The 17,210-nt window shown below is 42.9% G+C and overlaps 1 protein-coding gene across 1 annotated transcript; it reads left to right on the forward strand.

The window, feature by feature from the left end:
• Window positions 1-3,622: 3,622 nt before the first annotated feature.
• LOC130291912 (protein kinase C delta type-like) lies at window positions 3,623-16,516 on the forward strand. The gene is made up of 4 exons (XM_056541345.1): window positions 3,623-4,234; window positions 11,671-11,987; window positions 12,869-12,967; window positions 15,179-16,516. Exons 1-4 carry the CDS (start codon window positions 3,623-3,625, stop codon window positions 15,735-15,737), a joined length of 1,587 nt encoding a protein of 528 aa, XP_056397320.1. The 3' UTR covers window positions 15,738-16,516.
• The last annotated feature ends 694 nt before the right edge of the window (window positions 16,517-17,210 follow it).

Here is a 17,210-nt window from a genome sequence, read left to right on the forward strand (position 1 = left end):
TTTCACCCAAATTTTAAATTTTTACAAGGGGTAATAAAAGAAAATGCTCCCCAACATGTGTAACCCCATTTCTTCTGAGTATAGAAATACCCCATGTGTGGACATCAAGTGCTTTGCTGGCACACTACAATGCTCAGCAGAGAAGGAGTCACATTTGGCTTTTGGAAAGCAAATTTTGCTGAAATGGTTTTTGGGGGGCATGTTGCATTTTGGAAGCCCCTATGGTGCAAGAGCAGCAAATAAAAACCCACATGGCCTACTATTTTTGAAACTACACCCATCAAGGAATGTAACAAGGGGTACAGTGAGCCTAAACACCACACAGGTGTTCGACGGCTTTTTGTTAAATGGCCCTCAAAATTTGTAACCCCATTTCTTATGAGTAGGGAAATGCCCCATGTGTGGATGTCAAGTGCTCTGCTGGCGCACTACAATGCTCAGAAGCGGAGGAGAGCCATTGAGCTTTTAGAGAGAGAATTTGTTTGGAATGGAAGTCAGGGGCCATGTGTGTATACAAAGCCCCCCATGGTGCCAGAACAGTGGACCCCCCCCCACATGTGACCCCATTTTGGAAACTACACTCCTTACAAAATTTAATGAGGGGTGCAGTGAGCATTTACACCCCATTGGCGTTTGACTGATCTTTGGAACAGTTGGCTGTGCAAAAGAAAAATTACATTTTTCATTTTCACGGACCACTGTTCCAAAAATCTGTCAGACACCTGTGGGCGTAAATGCTCAATGTACCCCTTATTACATTACATGGGGGGTGTAGTTTCCAAAATGGGGTCACATCTGAGGGGGGGTCTATTGTTCGGGCACTATTGGCATCCACTTGACAAATGAGGTTCAATGTGGATAAATGTAAAGTTATGCATCTGGGTACTAAGAACATGCATGCATCGTATGTCTTAGGGGGGATTAAACTGGCAGAGTCACTGGTAGAGAAGGATCTGGGTGTACTTGTAGATCACAGACTTCAGAATAGCATGCAATGTCAGGCTGCTGCTTCCAAAGCCGGCAGGATATTGTCATGTATAAAAAGAGGCATGGACTCGAGGGACAGGGACATAATACTCCCCCTTTATAAAACATTGGTACGGCCTCACCTGGAATATGCTGTTCAGTTTTAGTCGCCTGTTCATAAAAGGGACACTGCGGAGTTGGAAAGGGTGCAGAGACGCGTGACTAAACTAATATGGGGCATGGAACATCTTAGCTATGAGGAGCGATTAAAGGAGTTACAATTGCTTAGTCTTGAGAAGAGACGTTTAAGGGGGGATATGATAAACGTATATAAGTATATAAATGGCCCATACAAAAAATATGGAGAAAAACTGTTCCAGGTTAAACCCCTCAAAAGGACAAGGGGGCACTCAATCCGTCAGGAGAAGAAAAGGTTTAGTCTAAAGGGGCGACACGCCTTCTTTACCGTGAGGACTATGAATTTATGGAACGGTCTACCTCAGGAACTGGTCACAGCAGGAACAATTAACAGCTTTAAAACAGGGTTAGATACATTCCTGGAACAAAATAACATTAATGCTTATGCAGAATTATAAAACGACATCCCTTTCCCTTATCCCCTTACACCCTTCCCTTCAATTCCCTGGTTGGACTTGATGGACGTATGTCTTTTTTCAACCATACTAACTATGTAACTATGTAACATGTGGCCTTCAAAATTTCTCTTCAAAATTCCAGTGGCGCTCCTTCTCTTCTGAGCATTGTAGTGCACCCGCAGAGAACTTTACATCCACATATGGGGTATTTTCTTACTCAGAAGAAATGGGGTTACAAATTTTGGGGCCTTTTTTCCTATTTTCCCTTGGGTAAATGAAAAATTTAGGGTAACACAAGCATTTTAGTGAAAAAAAAAATGTCTTCTTTTTCTCATCCAATTTTAACAAAAATTTGTCAAACACCTGTGGGGTGTTAAGGCTCACTATTCCCGTTGTTACGTTCAGTGTGGGGTGTATTTTCCAAAATGGTGTCAATTTGGCGAAGCTCAAACTTGAAGCAGGAAACTCACTGTAAACCTGCGAACCTCCAGCTGTTTAAAACTACAAGTCCCACCATGTACTAACAGACCGTGCATGCTGGCAGTTGTACTTTTGCAACAGCTGGAGGCACACTGGTTGGAAAACCTTCTGTTAGGTTCTGGTACTTAACTCAGTATTTTCCAACCAGCTTGCCCTCAGCTGTTGCAAAACTTCAACTCTCAGCATGTACTGATCGCCGAAGGGCATGCTGGGAGATGTAGTTATGCAACAGCTGGAGGAACGCAACTACAACTCCCAGCATGCTGAGTCAGCTGTTTACTGTTTGGGCATGCTGGGATTTGTAGTTTTACAACAGCTGGAGGGCTGCAGTTTGGAGAACACTGTGCATGCCCAGACGGCAAACTGCTGTGTGGGCATGCTGGGAGTTGTAGTTTTGCAAGATCTAGAGGGCCACAGTTTAGAGACCACTGTATAATGGTCTCAAACTGTAGCCCTCCAGATGTTGCTAGGCAACTTACCGGCTTCCGTAGTCTGCACCAGGGAGCAAGCTGTGCGTCATCGCCGCCCGCTGCCGCCGCCAATCATCACCCGCTGCCGCCACCGCTGATGATAAGTGACCTCTAGCGCCGGTCACTTACGGTTCCCCTGCTCTGCCCGGATTACTGTGGGTGGGCTGAGCGGGGGAACCGAACTTTAACACCCCCGACCTTGATCTGCTATTGGTTGGTCGCGTTTGACCCGCCAATAGCAGGGATATAAGGGGTGGCACCCCTTCCACCTAACTCCTGTCCCTTCAGGGGGTTCAGAATCCCCACAAATCGCCGGTGTGAATTCATGACCCCCATGGGCATTGGCACGGAATGCCTGCTGAATGATTTCAGCAGGCATCCAGTTCCAATCACCGCCCGGCGAGCTGCGGTGATGGGAAATGCGGAGGGCATACACCATACGTCCTTAAGTGATAAGACGTGAGGGCGTATCCATACGCCCTCCGTCCCCAACAAGTTAATACCTTCTCTAAGAAAACAATGGGGAAATCTGGGTGGTCTGGAAAATTAGCCATTATTGCCTTCCCTATAATCTGTCTCTGGTTGGAAATAAAGACAACTATACTAAGTCCAGATGGAAAACTTTGCATTCATCATCTAATACCTATCAAAGGAGATGGTTCAACAAAGTCAATGATTAACCTGTCTACAGCTTATATAGAACATCTCATTCTCTCATAACGGAGACTATACACCAATAAATTTTATGATAAAAAATAATTCATAATACTCAGCTTAAAAATAATGTCCTAGTGATGGTAAAGCCGTATCATGTCATATATACTGCCCAATGGACCTACAACCTAATGTATGTGGGTGATGACCACTTTTTGGATGTAGCAGAACATTAGAGGCCCTTCCAAGGCTTTATTATTCCTACCATTAGCAGCAGGTACAATAGCTGGTTATTCCTGCACCAGGATCATTTGGATTCCCCCACAACCGCCCTTATTATAACCTTCCAGCAGACTCTATGGGCACCACTGCCAACCTATACAACACATAAAAGTCACATCACTCTGCTCCATCTACTAATAAAACAGCACTACAAGAACCAGCCAGGCTATCACCATGATGTCCACATTACAGTGTATATGGATGCACAGGTCCCTGGACCACTGGCAGCAGGTGCCACCTGATGTTTCTATGACAACACGTCACCTGGACAACGGCTGTTGTTGTTGTTTACCCACAACTCACAGTTGGACCGAGCGGACGGACGTCTACAGGATCCCAGAGATAGCGGCTTCTAGAGGAAGAGGAGACGGCGAGAAGGAGAAGATGAAGAGGGAAGAGGAGCAGATGGAGAACGGAGAGAAGAGAGAAGAGGAGAGGAAGAGTGAAGAGGAGAGTGAAGAGGTGGAGAAGAGAGTAGAGAAGAGGAAGAGAGAAGAGGAGGAGGAGAAGAGAGAAGAGAAGAGGAAGAGAGAAGAGGGGAGCGAGGAGGTGGAGAAGACAGGTCAGAAGAGGAAGAGAGAAGAGGAGGGTGAAGAGGAGGAGAAGAGAGAAGAGAAGAGTGAGGAGGTGGAGAAAAAGAGGAGAGGAGAGGATGCCAGAGTATTGGAGGATGAGGAGCCAAGACCAGGCACCAGCCAGGACCCCGGAACATCAAGCAACTACCCCAAATTTAACATCACACACCTAACTGTCCATCAGGTATTGGGTAGGGGCAGCTTTGGAGTGGTAAGTTTATTTAAGTTTATTTCCTGTTAAAGGGACAGTCAATGTGTTTTTCCCATTTGTATTCTGTAGATAAATGTGATATTATTGCTTTCTGTTTTCAGCCCTTATGCTCATGAGGATAGCTGTACATAATGGGGTGTATAACAGACAGTCCAGTATATAGCCAGCCCCCATGATCACTCCTATATATCACATATCTGCAGCACTAGAGACCTCCAGTAATGTTTATATCCCTGTGTGTGACAGATATCGGGCCCTTATATAACACTGCACTTTAATAAGTCTCCATATTATGTCTGGTCTTCTAGAAAGGGGTATTAGACTGCATTAGAGAGCAGATTGGGGGTAGTTGCATTGTTATTTAACTGTCTGGTTCATATATATTATACATAGTGCCCCTAGGCATGTAAATAACATTGACTGTCACCCCAAAGTCCTCGTGTACTGTTCTTTATAGACATATTACAAGTGGTTTGTTATTGATATGTGATCCATTTGTGTAGGGTTATGTTGGTGTATAATAATATAATAACTTCTTACTATTATGAATTGTGGTACAGTATGTTTGCAAAAAGAAAAATAAACTCCTACTTGACTTATGTTAGGCTGTTACAAATATTTCATATTGGGCCTCTTGTACTATTGTGTTTTATTCTGATGGGGTTGTTGTAAAAATATAATAAAATATTTACAAAAATGTGAGGGGTTGTACTCAGTTATGTCAGATACTGTGGGGAAGATTTATCAAAACCTGTCCAGAGAAAAAGTTGCCCAGTTGCCCATAGCAACCAATCAGATCGCTTCTTTTATTTTTAAAAAGGCCCCTGCAAAATGAAAGAGGCGATCTGATTGGTTGCTATGGGCAACTGGGCAACTTTTCCCTGGACAGGTTTTGATAAATCTCCCCCTGTTTATTTCACTGTAGTTATCTTTTTAAAGCCATATATCTATTTTTTTTTTATTCACTGGCACTATACTGAACTGATATGTATTTCACATGTATTGAATTATTGAATATATAGACCCAGATTTTTCAAACTGAGTGAGAGAAAAAGTGGAGAGATTTTTCCACAGCAACCAATCACAGCTCAGTTAACAAGCTCTGGTAAAGTGATAGCTGAGCTGTGATTGGTTGCTATCGGAAAATCACTCCATTTTTTCTCTCACACAGTTTGATAAATCTGGGCCATAATGCCACCATGATGAATTGTCTTTATATACGTATGATGAATATACATGTTATATTGTTTGGTATTGCACTTTGTTTGTTTACTATAAGGAGATTTATCTGAACCTGTCCAGAGGAAAAGTTGCCAATTTGCCCTTAGCAACCAATCAGATCGCTTCTTTCATTTTTAACAAGGCCTCTGCAAACTGAAAAAAGCGATCTGATTGGTTGCTATGGGCAACTGGGCAACTTTTCCTCTGGACAGGTTTTGATGAATCTCCCCCTGTATGTTTATTTATCTGTAGTTATCTTTTTTAGCCATTTATCTATTTTTTTTTATTCACTGACACAATTCTGAACTTATATGTATTTCACATGTATTGAATATATAATGTCACCATGATGAATTGTCTTTATATATGTATGATGAATATACATGTTATAGTGTTTGGTATTGTACTTTATTTGTATATTATAAGGAGATTTATCAAAACCTGTGCTTAGGAAAAAATGTCTAGTTGCCCATAGCAACCAGTCCGATGGCTTCTTTCATTTTTAAAAAGGCCTCTAAAAAATGAAAGAAGCAATCTGATTGGTTGTTATGGGCAACTGGTAAAGTGTTCATCTGCATAGGTTTTGTCCCTATGTATCTGGGCATATACAGCCCCTTAGTGATGTGTGAACATGCTTGTAAAAGGCTTCACTGAGAAGCTGAAATGTTGCAGTGATGTGATAAAATAAAAGACCACCTTTTCACTATTCTATGGAGTGTTGTAATATTTTTTTATATAATATACAGGCGCTGTGATCTGTAGTTTTTCCTGGTACCACTTGTGCATTATATTCTGGTGACACCACATCTCAGAAACAATGGAATAAAAAAGTCACATATATGCAAAAGTGATATCAACAAAAACTACAGATCAGGGTGCAAAAAATCCTCATACAGCCTCATATATGAAAAAATAATAAGGGTCAGGATAAGAAAAATGTAAACATACTTACTTTGTTAAACAAATTAGATTTCTATTAAAAGCAGTACAATAATAGAAAAGCAGTAACTATGGGTATCATTTTAATCATATTGACCCACAGAATGAAGATAACCTGTCAGTTGTACTGTAAAGTGCACTGTCTATAAACAACCCCCCCCCCCCCAAACGTTACAAAATTGCTGTTTTCTTTAAAAAAAAATCGCCACAAAGTGTACATTTTTTTCGTAAATTTGTTTTCTCTTAGTCCTAACAGAACCACAGGAGGGGGGTTTCTCCTCTGTGTAGCTGGCAGGACAGATGAAAATGTAATAAAATTCTAGCCCAAGTAATAATTTGGTCACCCATAAAACAATTGTGGCCCTCTCCCCCTGGTCAGAGTGCTTTATAGCAAGAACAAACAAATAAGGATTGGAAATTTGTGTGCTGCTGTTAGGACTAAGGGAAAACACATTTATGTTAAAATTTTATGCTGAGGCTACAAACTCTTTAGCGAAACACCACTGGAGAAAAATCCAGTTTATTTTGGCGTAAGCCTTGTTGGCTGTCTCCTCTCTGGAATGTGCAATAGTTCCCAAGACATCCGTAGAAAGTCCACTAGCTTCTAGTAAGGACCTGTCAATCTCCATGTTGTCAGACTGAGTCCCGTCATATTTCGTCAGGGACCTGTGTCCTGATACAGCAGGCCCTGTGTTAGATGAAGTCACCAATAGGTCCCTCGGCTCATCTGAGCTGGGTAAACCATGACTTCTTTGGCCAAAATGGCATGATGGCAATCATTGAGGTTTGGTTCTGCCTTATTTTCACCATTATGCTTGGTCTCATGGAAATAGGAGGGAATATGTAGGCCGGCCTGAACCTTCATAGAATGGACAAAGCGTCTATCGCCACAAAATTGTTTTCCCTGCACAGGGAGCAGAACCTGTTCATTTTGGCATTTCGATTAGTTACCATAAAATCAATCTCTGGCATACTTCATGTAGCGTAATCTTCTTGAAGATGTCTAAATTCAGGAACCATTAACCTGAATCCACCACTAGGTTAAGATCTCCCTTGATATGAACAGCTGACGGGTGGCTTAAAGGGATACTCTGGCCCGAAGACATCTTATCCCATATCCAAATGATAGGGGAGAAAATGTCTGATCATGGGGGTACCACCGCTGGGGACCCCCGCAATCTATCATTTTTTACCCACCTGTGTGAGCTCTCCACAGCGCTGGAGGCTCCGAGTGTGAAGCTTTACGACCATGGGGCCTAAGTATTGTGACGTTGTGACTCTGCCCCATGTGACGTCACGCCCCGCCCCACCCCCTCAATGCAAATCTATGGGAGGGGGCGTGACGGCCGCCTCTTGAATTATTGATGGAAGAATATCTGGCGATTCCTCCATCAATGTTGGACTGTATCCGGAATAACAGGGTCTGAACAAAATTGGCCACTTCAGATGTGGCAATAGCCACAGAGGTGGACATAGAGGCTGTCGAATAGTTGTGCCGTAGGGTACACTCTGCTTTTCTGTCCAGAGTATCCTGAAGATTACTCCCATGGTCAGAGGGACCCAAAGTCCTCTTGGATAAATTGGCAATAGCCATGTCCACTTTTGGTGGTGGTGGTACCCACTGGTCCGTCTCTTTCTTTGACAGGGGAAACATCATTTTACATCTCTTTGTGAGAACGGCAGCTTTCTCCAGATTCTTCCACTCAGTGAGCAAAGGTTTCCATAGTGACTCCTAAATTTTGAAAGCATTTGGCCCCCTAGAGGTGGATGCTGGAGCTTCCCCTTGATCACCATCCTGGTCCCCCGACCAGATGCATCATAATAGCCTTTGCGTTTTCTCAGCAGGAAAGTGAAAGGAAACGTCCTCCTCTCCAGAGCTAGCTGAATGATCTTCAACAGGCACAATGGAATCTTCCGCCATAGGCATAGGAGTAGAGAAAGACATTCTAGCTTTCTTTGCGGAAAGCATATTTTTAATGTCCATAAGGGTACGTTCAGACATACAGGATCCTGTGCAGATTTGATGCGCAGTATTTGTAACTACAGATTAGAAGATGTGCTCAGTCATATAGTTTACATTGAAATCTGCAGCAGAAAATCCTGTACATCAAATGCTACGCATCAAATCTCCGTATGTGTGAACGTACCCTAATGGAGTTTCCCATGAACTCCTTCATCCATATAAACATGGCCTGAATAGTAGGTTCAGCAGGATTAGGAGGTGCACAACACCCAGGACACCTATTAAACTCATAGGAGTCCGGCAACAGGGTTCCACAATCCACACAGGTAAGATGACATCTTTTGGACGTGGATTTACGGCCAGGGTGTGGATAACTTCACGGTGGAGAAGCCATCTGGAAGAGAGGGAAAAAAAGATTGAATAATAATAAACAACTGCAAAGCAGGAAAGTGAAAAATACAGAGAAAAGGTATTAAAACAATAGAACAAACAGGTCACTAGTGAACTGTACTCTAGAGCCAATACAGCAGTAAAAGGCTGCAATGGTGGCAGAGACAGTTTAATTAGGCGCCCGGTGCACCAAAAATATTAAGCCTCGCCCCATACAGTGTATCATTGTAAAACTGAAAGACAGCATAAGAAAATACAATTTCTACATAGATCTTCCTTCCCAACAAGAAGGGGAAGGGGATCGCTAAGACAGAAAAAATATTTCTGTCTATAAAACAGAAAAAAAAAACACCACCAGCCAAAACCGGAAGTTGTCAAATGAGGCACTTCTGGGTGCAGGCACGGCGCCGAGAGCGCACCACAGCACAGAAGCCGGCAAAAACATAGCCTGGACCACACTGCAGGAGCAGTGCAGCCCCAGCTAAATACGAACATATACACAAGAGCCTGCAGCCATCCCACTGTCCAACACAGGGCTGAAAAAAAGCTCTCTGGCCAGGGGTAGGGGGCCTTATATGGGGGATCTTAATTGTTTAATTATCGTTACTTGGGTTGGAATTTTTTTTTAACTGACTTTATTGTAATGTATATGTACAACAGAATCATAGACAATATAAGGCATGAAAACAGGAGACTGCATAATCCTGACCGGCAGGTCAGGTGAGGTGAACAGGTGCAATAAAAGAGGTGAACACATACATCCTAATCTGAACAATTGCAAACTCCAATACATGGAAAAACACAAGATGAGACTCGACAGACACAAGACAGTGGGTCTCAAGAAAGTCCAGCGACTGGACATACATGTAGACAGACAACGCTCACTCGACAACAAGATAGAGAGAAGGACAAACAAAAAGAAAAATACAAGGGTGGGAAGGGGGGAGGTGTTTTGGAGAAAAATACCGGGTTCCAAATAGATCTAACGGGGTAGAAAAGAGAGTACATAAGAATGGCAAAGGGGAGATCATGGCGGGGGTGGGCTTAGTTGATCCCTGAGAGCCAAGAAGCGTGAAACATTATAGCTTTCCTGTGGAGGAGCACACCATGAGGACCATGTTTTATAGAATTTGGAGGGGTTCTTGTGCTTGTTGACCAAATATTCATAATTCACAGCCATATTAACCAAAGCCTTCCAGCCAGAGAGGGTTGGGACTCTTGGATCCATCCAGTGCAGGGCTATGGCCTTGCGGGCTAAAAATAGTACCTCCCTAAGGAAATAAATTTCACTGTGCTTCCATTGTTCCTCATCAAAAAGGCCCAATAGGCACAGTTTATTATCCATTTGTACCTGGCGATTCAGCAGGGTTCTCACAAATTGTACAACTCCATTCCAAAAATCACTAATGGCTGGACAGGACCACATCATATGCAGGTAGTCTGACTCCCCGGCACCACATCTATGACAATCCGAGGTCAAACGTCTGCCCATCCAGACAAGTCAAATTGGAGTGAGGTAAGACTGATGGAGCACACATAGTTGGATGAGTTTGTTATTAATAGAGGGAGAAACATACAGGTGAGAAGATAGAGCATCACTCCACTCCTCTTCAGTCAAGTCAGGTATGATTGCTTTACAACATGGCTCCACTAGAAGTGGATCCCCCTCCATCTTAGCACTTAACAGGGTGGTATAGAGAGCAGATATTAGGCTCCTAGGGCCTTGTGACTTAAAAACACCTATAATGGGGAAGTGAGAGAAGGGTGCGGAAGAAGCCGGGAATTGTAGCAAGAATACGTGTGTGAGCTGGAGGTCTTTATAAAGCTTGTCGTGGGATGTCCTAATTATCTTGGAAATATTGAAAGTCCCTAAATCCAGTACCATCATGTACATTATCTACAGTGAGAAACCCATGGGATCTCCAGAACTGAGGGTCCAATGTCGTAGAAAAGTGGGGCAGCAGGGGATCAGACCACAGTTGTCTATCTAACATGATGTCAATATATGTGAGAAGATTTTTCGCAGTGGCCCATACTTGGGATGCTAATCTATGCATAGGGAGTCATAGACCACCCAAGCCTGATCTACCCTCCAAAACCAGCTGGTGATGAGGCAGCAATGATCCACAGTAATGTGGGGGTTGAGGGGGTGATGAGGCTGATATGATACACAGTAATATGGGGGTTGGGTAGGTGATGAGGCTGATATGATACACAGTAATGTGGGGGTTGGGGGGATGAAGCTTATTTGATGCACAGTAATGTGGGGGTTAGGGGAGCTATGATGTTATTATGTTGGGGTTTTCTCCTGTGATACTTGTATTCATTACATCCTTACTACATCTTAATGCACCTAGGATTCACTTATGGAAATAAAACAGACCATCACCACACAGTCCCTATCTACGGTTGGCTCTAGTCATACCTATGTGGTATTGGAAATAGAGGAAAATATTTCACATAGTTATACCTATGTGGTATTGTAAATACATAATATTTCCCATAGTTATACCTATGTGGTATTGTAAATACGTAATATTTCCCATAGTTATACCTATGTGGTATTGTAAATACATAATATTTCCCATAGTTATACCTATGTGGTATTGTAAATACATAATATTTCCCATAGTTATACCTATGTGGTATTGTAAATACATAATATTTCCCATAGTTATACCTATGTGGTATTGTAAATACATAATATTTCCCATAGTTATACCTATGTGGTATTGTAAATACATAATATTTCTTATAGGTATACCTATGAGGTATTGTAAATACATAATATTTCCCATAGTTATACCTATGTGGTATTGTAAATACATAATATTTCCCATAGTTATACCTATGTGGTATTGTAAATACATAATATTTCTCATAGTCTTCCATTTGCTCAATTGCTCCCTTTGGTTTCTTTCAGGTGGGCCTGGCATCAGTCCCCGGCCGAAACAACTACGTCGCCATAAAAGGAATCACCAAAACAGCGAACAATGCAGCAACCCTACAGAGAGAGCGACGGATACTCATGCTGGCCCGAGACTGCCCGTTCCTGTGTCACCTGTTTGCTGCACAGCAGTCTCAGGACAATGCCTTCTTCATCACCGAGTATCTGTCCGGCGGCAGCCTGGAGGCTTTGCTCAGAATGTGCAGCAGTCTGAACACCGACACAGTAAGGTTTTACACAGCTGAGATTGCATGTGGCCTCCAGTTCCTTCACAGACAGAACATCGTCCACCGGTATGTATAACTTCCCCACACCTTTCTCCTTGTCATATTGTAAATAATGCACCCAACTTTCTGTGGTGACCCACGGTGATGGCAGGACCACAGGGTGTAGCGGTGTAGGTGGATGAGGCAAGATGGTATTAACTCCAGGGGCAAGGTGTTCTTAACCCCTATTGTTCATGATGCCAGAGTGGTTTTTGGGTACCGGAACCACCCAAGCAGCAGCTCCGCTATTCCAATAGCAAGGCAGTGAAATGAGAGTCCACTACCAGGTTATGTTTTAACAGAGGCTTTACTGAGGTCAGATAGGTGTTATTATCTTCACAGCTAGGCCAGAATCCCAGAGAGGTGGCCAGGAACACAGAAGGACCTCGCAGCTTGCTGGGATCAGCTATACTTGTAGTAGAATTGAGTTGAGGCTTGACTAGACTGTGGATAGTGACAGCGGACATAGGCTTGACTCACTGGAATGACTGTAGATTTGAAGCCTTCCAGGCAAAACAATTAGAAACCTGTTCACACGTATTAGAGAACATTTTATTCTATCCACACCAGAAAAGGCGCCCCTCGCCTCATATCCCAAGTAATAGAATCGCACAATGGCAACTCAGAAGTGTTACATTTATAGGATTAGAACGTGTCTACCCCTCAGCTGGAGTTAGAACGGAAAATAAACTATTAAAAAGAGAAGCACACTGGATAATAAAAACTAATGCCACCGACCCTTTAGGTCTTAATGATAGAATAGATATGGCAGCATGTCTTTAATGCTTGATCACTCCTCTCTTATGTCTCCCTTTTTGTCATTGTTTTTAACCACGTGATTCGAAATGAGTCTAAGGTGATTGGAGGAAGGTGTGTCTAATACCTGAATAAATGTACCTGCAATCCAGACCTGAGTATAGGCCAGATGAAGCACTAACCTGTGAGAAACGGCTACCGTTGCCTGCTGTACCCCTCCCCCCACACTGTCCCTCTCCTGTAACTATTATGTGAGTATCAATAAAACTTAAGAAGAAGACCGGTGAGTTGCCGACTTTTTTTCTCTACAACTTTTTTTTCTCTATGTAGTACACACTTACACTACTATACACATGGGGGTATGTGCAGAGCATTGCATCCTAGTGTGTGTATTACAGACACAAGGGTGCAATGCTCTGCGCATGCACCCATGGGTATTGAAGTGTGTGTATATATATATATATATATATATATATATATATATATATATATATTTATATATTGCTATACACATGGGGGTATGTGCAGAGCAATGTCTGGGTTTAAAAAAAATATGCAATTTTGCTGAACAATCTGTCCCCTTACCTCTATATCAGTGTTTACCAACCAGAATGCCTCCAAGTGTTGCAAAACTTGGCATGCTGGGTGTTGCAGTTTTGCAAAAGCTGGAGGCTCCCTGGTAACAGAAATTAGTGTGCGACATGGGTATGGAGCAGAGCTGAATGTGTGATTATGTGCAGGCATGACTACGCACACACTTAGCTCTGCTAGATACACACTCACACCCTCAGCCTGCAGCATTTACACAATCACACACTCAGCTATGCTGTATTTACACAATCACACACTCAGCTCTGCTGCATTTACACAATCACATACTCAACTCTGCTGCATATACACAATCACACACTCAACTCTACTACATACACACATACTCAGCCCTGCTACATACATACACTCAACTCTGCTAAATACACACACTCACACACTGAACTCTGCTACATACACACACTCACACATTCAGCTCTGCTACATACACACACTCAGCTCTGCTACATACACACACTAACACACTAGTCTTTGCTACATACACAGACTCACACACTCAACTCTGCTACACACACTCACACACTCAACTATGCTACATACACACACAGCTACATACACACACTCAGCTATATACACACACTCACACACTGAGCTCTGCTACATACACACAATCACATGCTCAGCTCTGCTACATACACACATTCACACACTCAGCTCTGCTACATACACACTTTCATACACTCAGCTCTGCTACATACACACATTCACACACTCATTCTGCCACATACACACACTCAGCTCCGCTAAATACACACAATCACACACTCAACTCTGCTGCATACACACACTCAGCTCTGCCACATACATACACTCAACTCTGCTGCATACACACACTAAACTCTGCTACATATACACACTCACACACTCAGCTCTGCTGCATACACACACTCACATACAGCTCTGTGACATACACACTTAAGACACTCAACTCTGCTGCATACACACACACTCGGCTCTACTACACACACACACTCAACTCTGGTACATGCACACAATCACACATATACATAGACCTAACAGCCTTCCTCCTTCTCCCTCCCTGCACATACAGTGGTATATTCTTAGCTGTATGGTCACCATGGTTACACTACACATGTGCAATCTCCTGCACTCATTAAGAACGGCAGGGAGTTTGAATTTTACAGTTTGAAGTTTGAAGGGGAGGTGAGAAGCAGCAGCACACATGATTGGTGAGCAGTGGGTCAGCGGAGGGTGGGACAGGGACTTGAACAGAGGCTGCGGTGGTGCAGCCTAGCATCTAACCACACACCCACAGAAGCCTTATGACTGCCAGCACCCAGACAACGAATCGGACGATTATTCGATAATGGGATTCGTCAACAACGAATCCTGCTATTGAATTTCATTGATTTTATCGAATAATCGTTGCAGCCCTACTGAGATTTCTGGTGTTTGCTGGTCTCAGTAACGTGATGGATGAGCAAAAGAGAGAGAATTGTAATGGCCTTATATAGAGGGGCTGAGCCAAAGCCCATTGGTCAAGCTGCAGGTCATGTGTTAACCTGTGCCTTCTGAGTAACATGTGATAACATAAACATAACATGTGACATTTCACAGGTCCTTTAGACATTTACTGGAGTCCTCCAAAGGTCCCTAATACTGACTATACATTGACATACTAACTATAATCCTATTACATTAAATAACACTATAATAACAGCAGGGGGGGCAGTGCAGGAGAGCCCCCAGGTCACCGAGGGACTCAACCTGACAGGGCCTAAGTGTAGTGCAGGACCATGTCCTGTACTGGGACATCACATTTCCATCGGTGAATTTTGCCTATTTTTACTTTTGTTTTTTATTTATCAATCTTTTTTCTTCTTTCATTGCAGAGATATCAAGCCAGATAACATCATGCTGGATAAAGATGGACACATCCGCATCATAGATCTCGGAGTTGCCCAAGATGGTGTCACCTTCTCCAACAAGATCCAAGGAGTGACGGGCACATTACCTTACATGGCCCCAGAGGTGCTCCAGAGGAAGGACTACTATGCAGCAGTTGACTGGTGGAGCCTGGGGATTGTTGTATCCCGGATGTCAGCAGGACGTTCCCCATTCTACTTTGGCTGCAACAGAGAAATGTCTCGCAATTCCATCACCAGAGAGAAGCCTAATATTCCAACTTGGCTCCCTGCTGACCTGAAACATCTGATCAAGCAACTGCTGCGCAAGAATCCTGAGAAGCGGCTGGGTGTGAACAGGAGCATCAGAGACCACCCATTCTTCACCACCATCAACTGGGAGGAACTGGAGCAGAGGAGAACACAGCCACCATTTACACCATTCAAGGCAGCTCTGAAGAAGGGACACCTGCCGTGGCCAGAGGTAGAGACAGCTCTTCACCCCTTGGAAGGATTCTCTTTCATAGCTCCAAGCTGGGAATGGTAAGATCAGCCCACGGCCCAGAGCTCTGTGCCATCTCTACCATCTGAGTGCTGCAGATTTCCATCAAGATGTTACCCTGGATCTTAGCTCTACATCCATCAATATCTGGCACCTTCTGAAGACCCTCTGCACCCAGGAGAGGCCTGTGCTTGTAACACCTCAGCACAGGCCGGTAAGTATCACACATCATCACACATACATTAGGATCACACACATACAGGTAGATAGAAATATACACACAGGTACATATATAGATAGTATAGACACATACACACAGACACACACAACAGATAGGGGTAGACATCGGCTTTGATCCTGGGACTTGTTCCGATCGCCATATTTGGGGTCAGGAAGGAATTTTTCCCCTTTGAGGACAATTGGCTTATTCCTCAAGGGGGTTTTGCCTTCCTTGGGATCATCTCGGCCATAATTAGGAAATATTCCCACAAATAGCAATGTATAAAAATAAATAATAAAACTTTATATAAAATAATACATATTAGTTTTCCATATTAGATAGGTCAGGTACTGGCTTTTGATCCTGGGACTTGTTCCGATCGCCATATTTGGGGTCAGGAAGGAATTTTCCCCCCTTACATAAGGATAATTGGCTCTTTCCTCAAGGGGGTTTTCGCCTTCCTTTGGATCAACACAGTATATAATAAGGCTTTGCCTATACATTTATATTTCACACATAGCAAAATAAAACATAACACACATTTCTGAAATTTGCAGTATCCCCAGTATCCCCCTACTAGAACTAAAATAAAATGTCATTTTTTCCACTCTACATTATTGTGTCTGTGTCTTTATTTTCATTAGATGATATGTTTTGTTCTAAATAATACAGTGAAACCTCTAGGAGAAGACCACCCAAAATTCCATTTTAAATAGGTTTTCTGTGGGGGTGGTCTTCTTAAAATAAGACCACTATGTATAATGTATGGTGGTGTGGAAATTAATCACACAAGATCTGCTCTGGATATGAGGGTGGTCTTCTCGAAGAGGTTGTGTTTTGGAGAAGTAAAGCTGGGTTCACAGTACCCGTATACGTTTTCAATTTGAAAACCGTACTGAACCGTATTGAAAACCGTAAGCCAAAAGATACATTCGGTTGTGTCCGTTTTACATCATGAACGGTTTTGTCAGTTTTTTTTCCCCGTAACCAAAACCGTAGCCTACCACGGTTTTTGGTCTCTGTGAAAAACCGTATTAAACCGTATACGTTTTATTTTTTTTACATGGGAGTCAATCGGAACCCAACAGAACCGTATGTGCGTACGGTTCCATCCGGTTTTCACCATACGGTTTTTGACATTGCACAGTTTTTTTCTTGGAATTTCAAACAAGTGAAACTTTATTCATAATGGAGTGAAAAGTTAAAAACGTATACCTTATTTTTTTTCTTAAAAAACGGATGCAACCGGACATCATTTTTCAACCGTATACGGATTAAAATTTGTACACATGTTTTGA

Source organism: Hyla sarda, chromosome 9 (genome assembly GCF_029499605.1).
Source record: "Hyla sarda isolate aHylSar1 chromosome 9, aHylSar1.hap1, whole genome shotgun sequence".
NCBI classification, from domain to species: domain Eukaryota; kingdom Metazoa; phylum Chordata; class Amphibia; order Anura; family Hylidae; genus Hyla; species Hyla sarda.

Excerpts from the sequence above, each read along its gene's own strand:
- LOC130291912 (XM_056541345.1), top strand. The coding sequence starts at position 3,623 with ATGATGTCCACATTACAGTGTATATGGATGCACAGGTCCCTGGACCAC. Across the intron at positions 4,235-11,670 it reads GTAGGGGCAGCTTTGGAGTG|GTGGGCCTGGCATCAGTCCC; the intron begins GTAAGTTTATTT and ends GGTTTCTTTCAG. Across the intron at positions 11,988-12,868 it reads AGACAGAACATCGTCCACCG|ACCTGAGTATAGGCCAGATG; the intron begins GTATGTATAACT and ends CCTGCAATCCAG.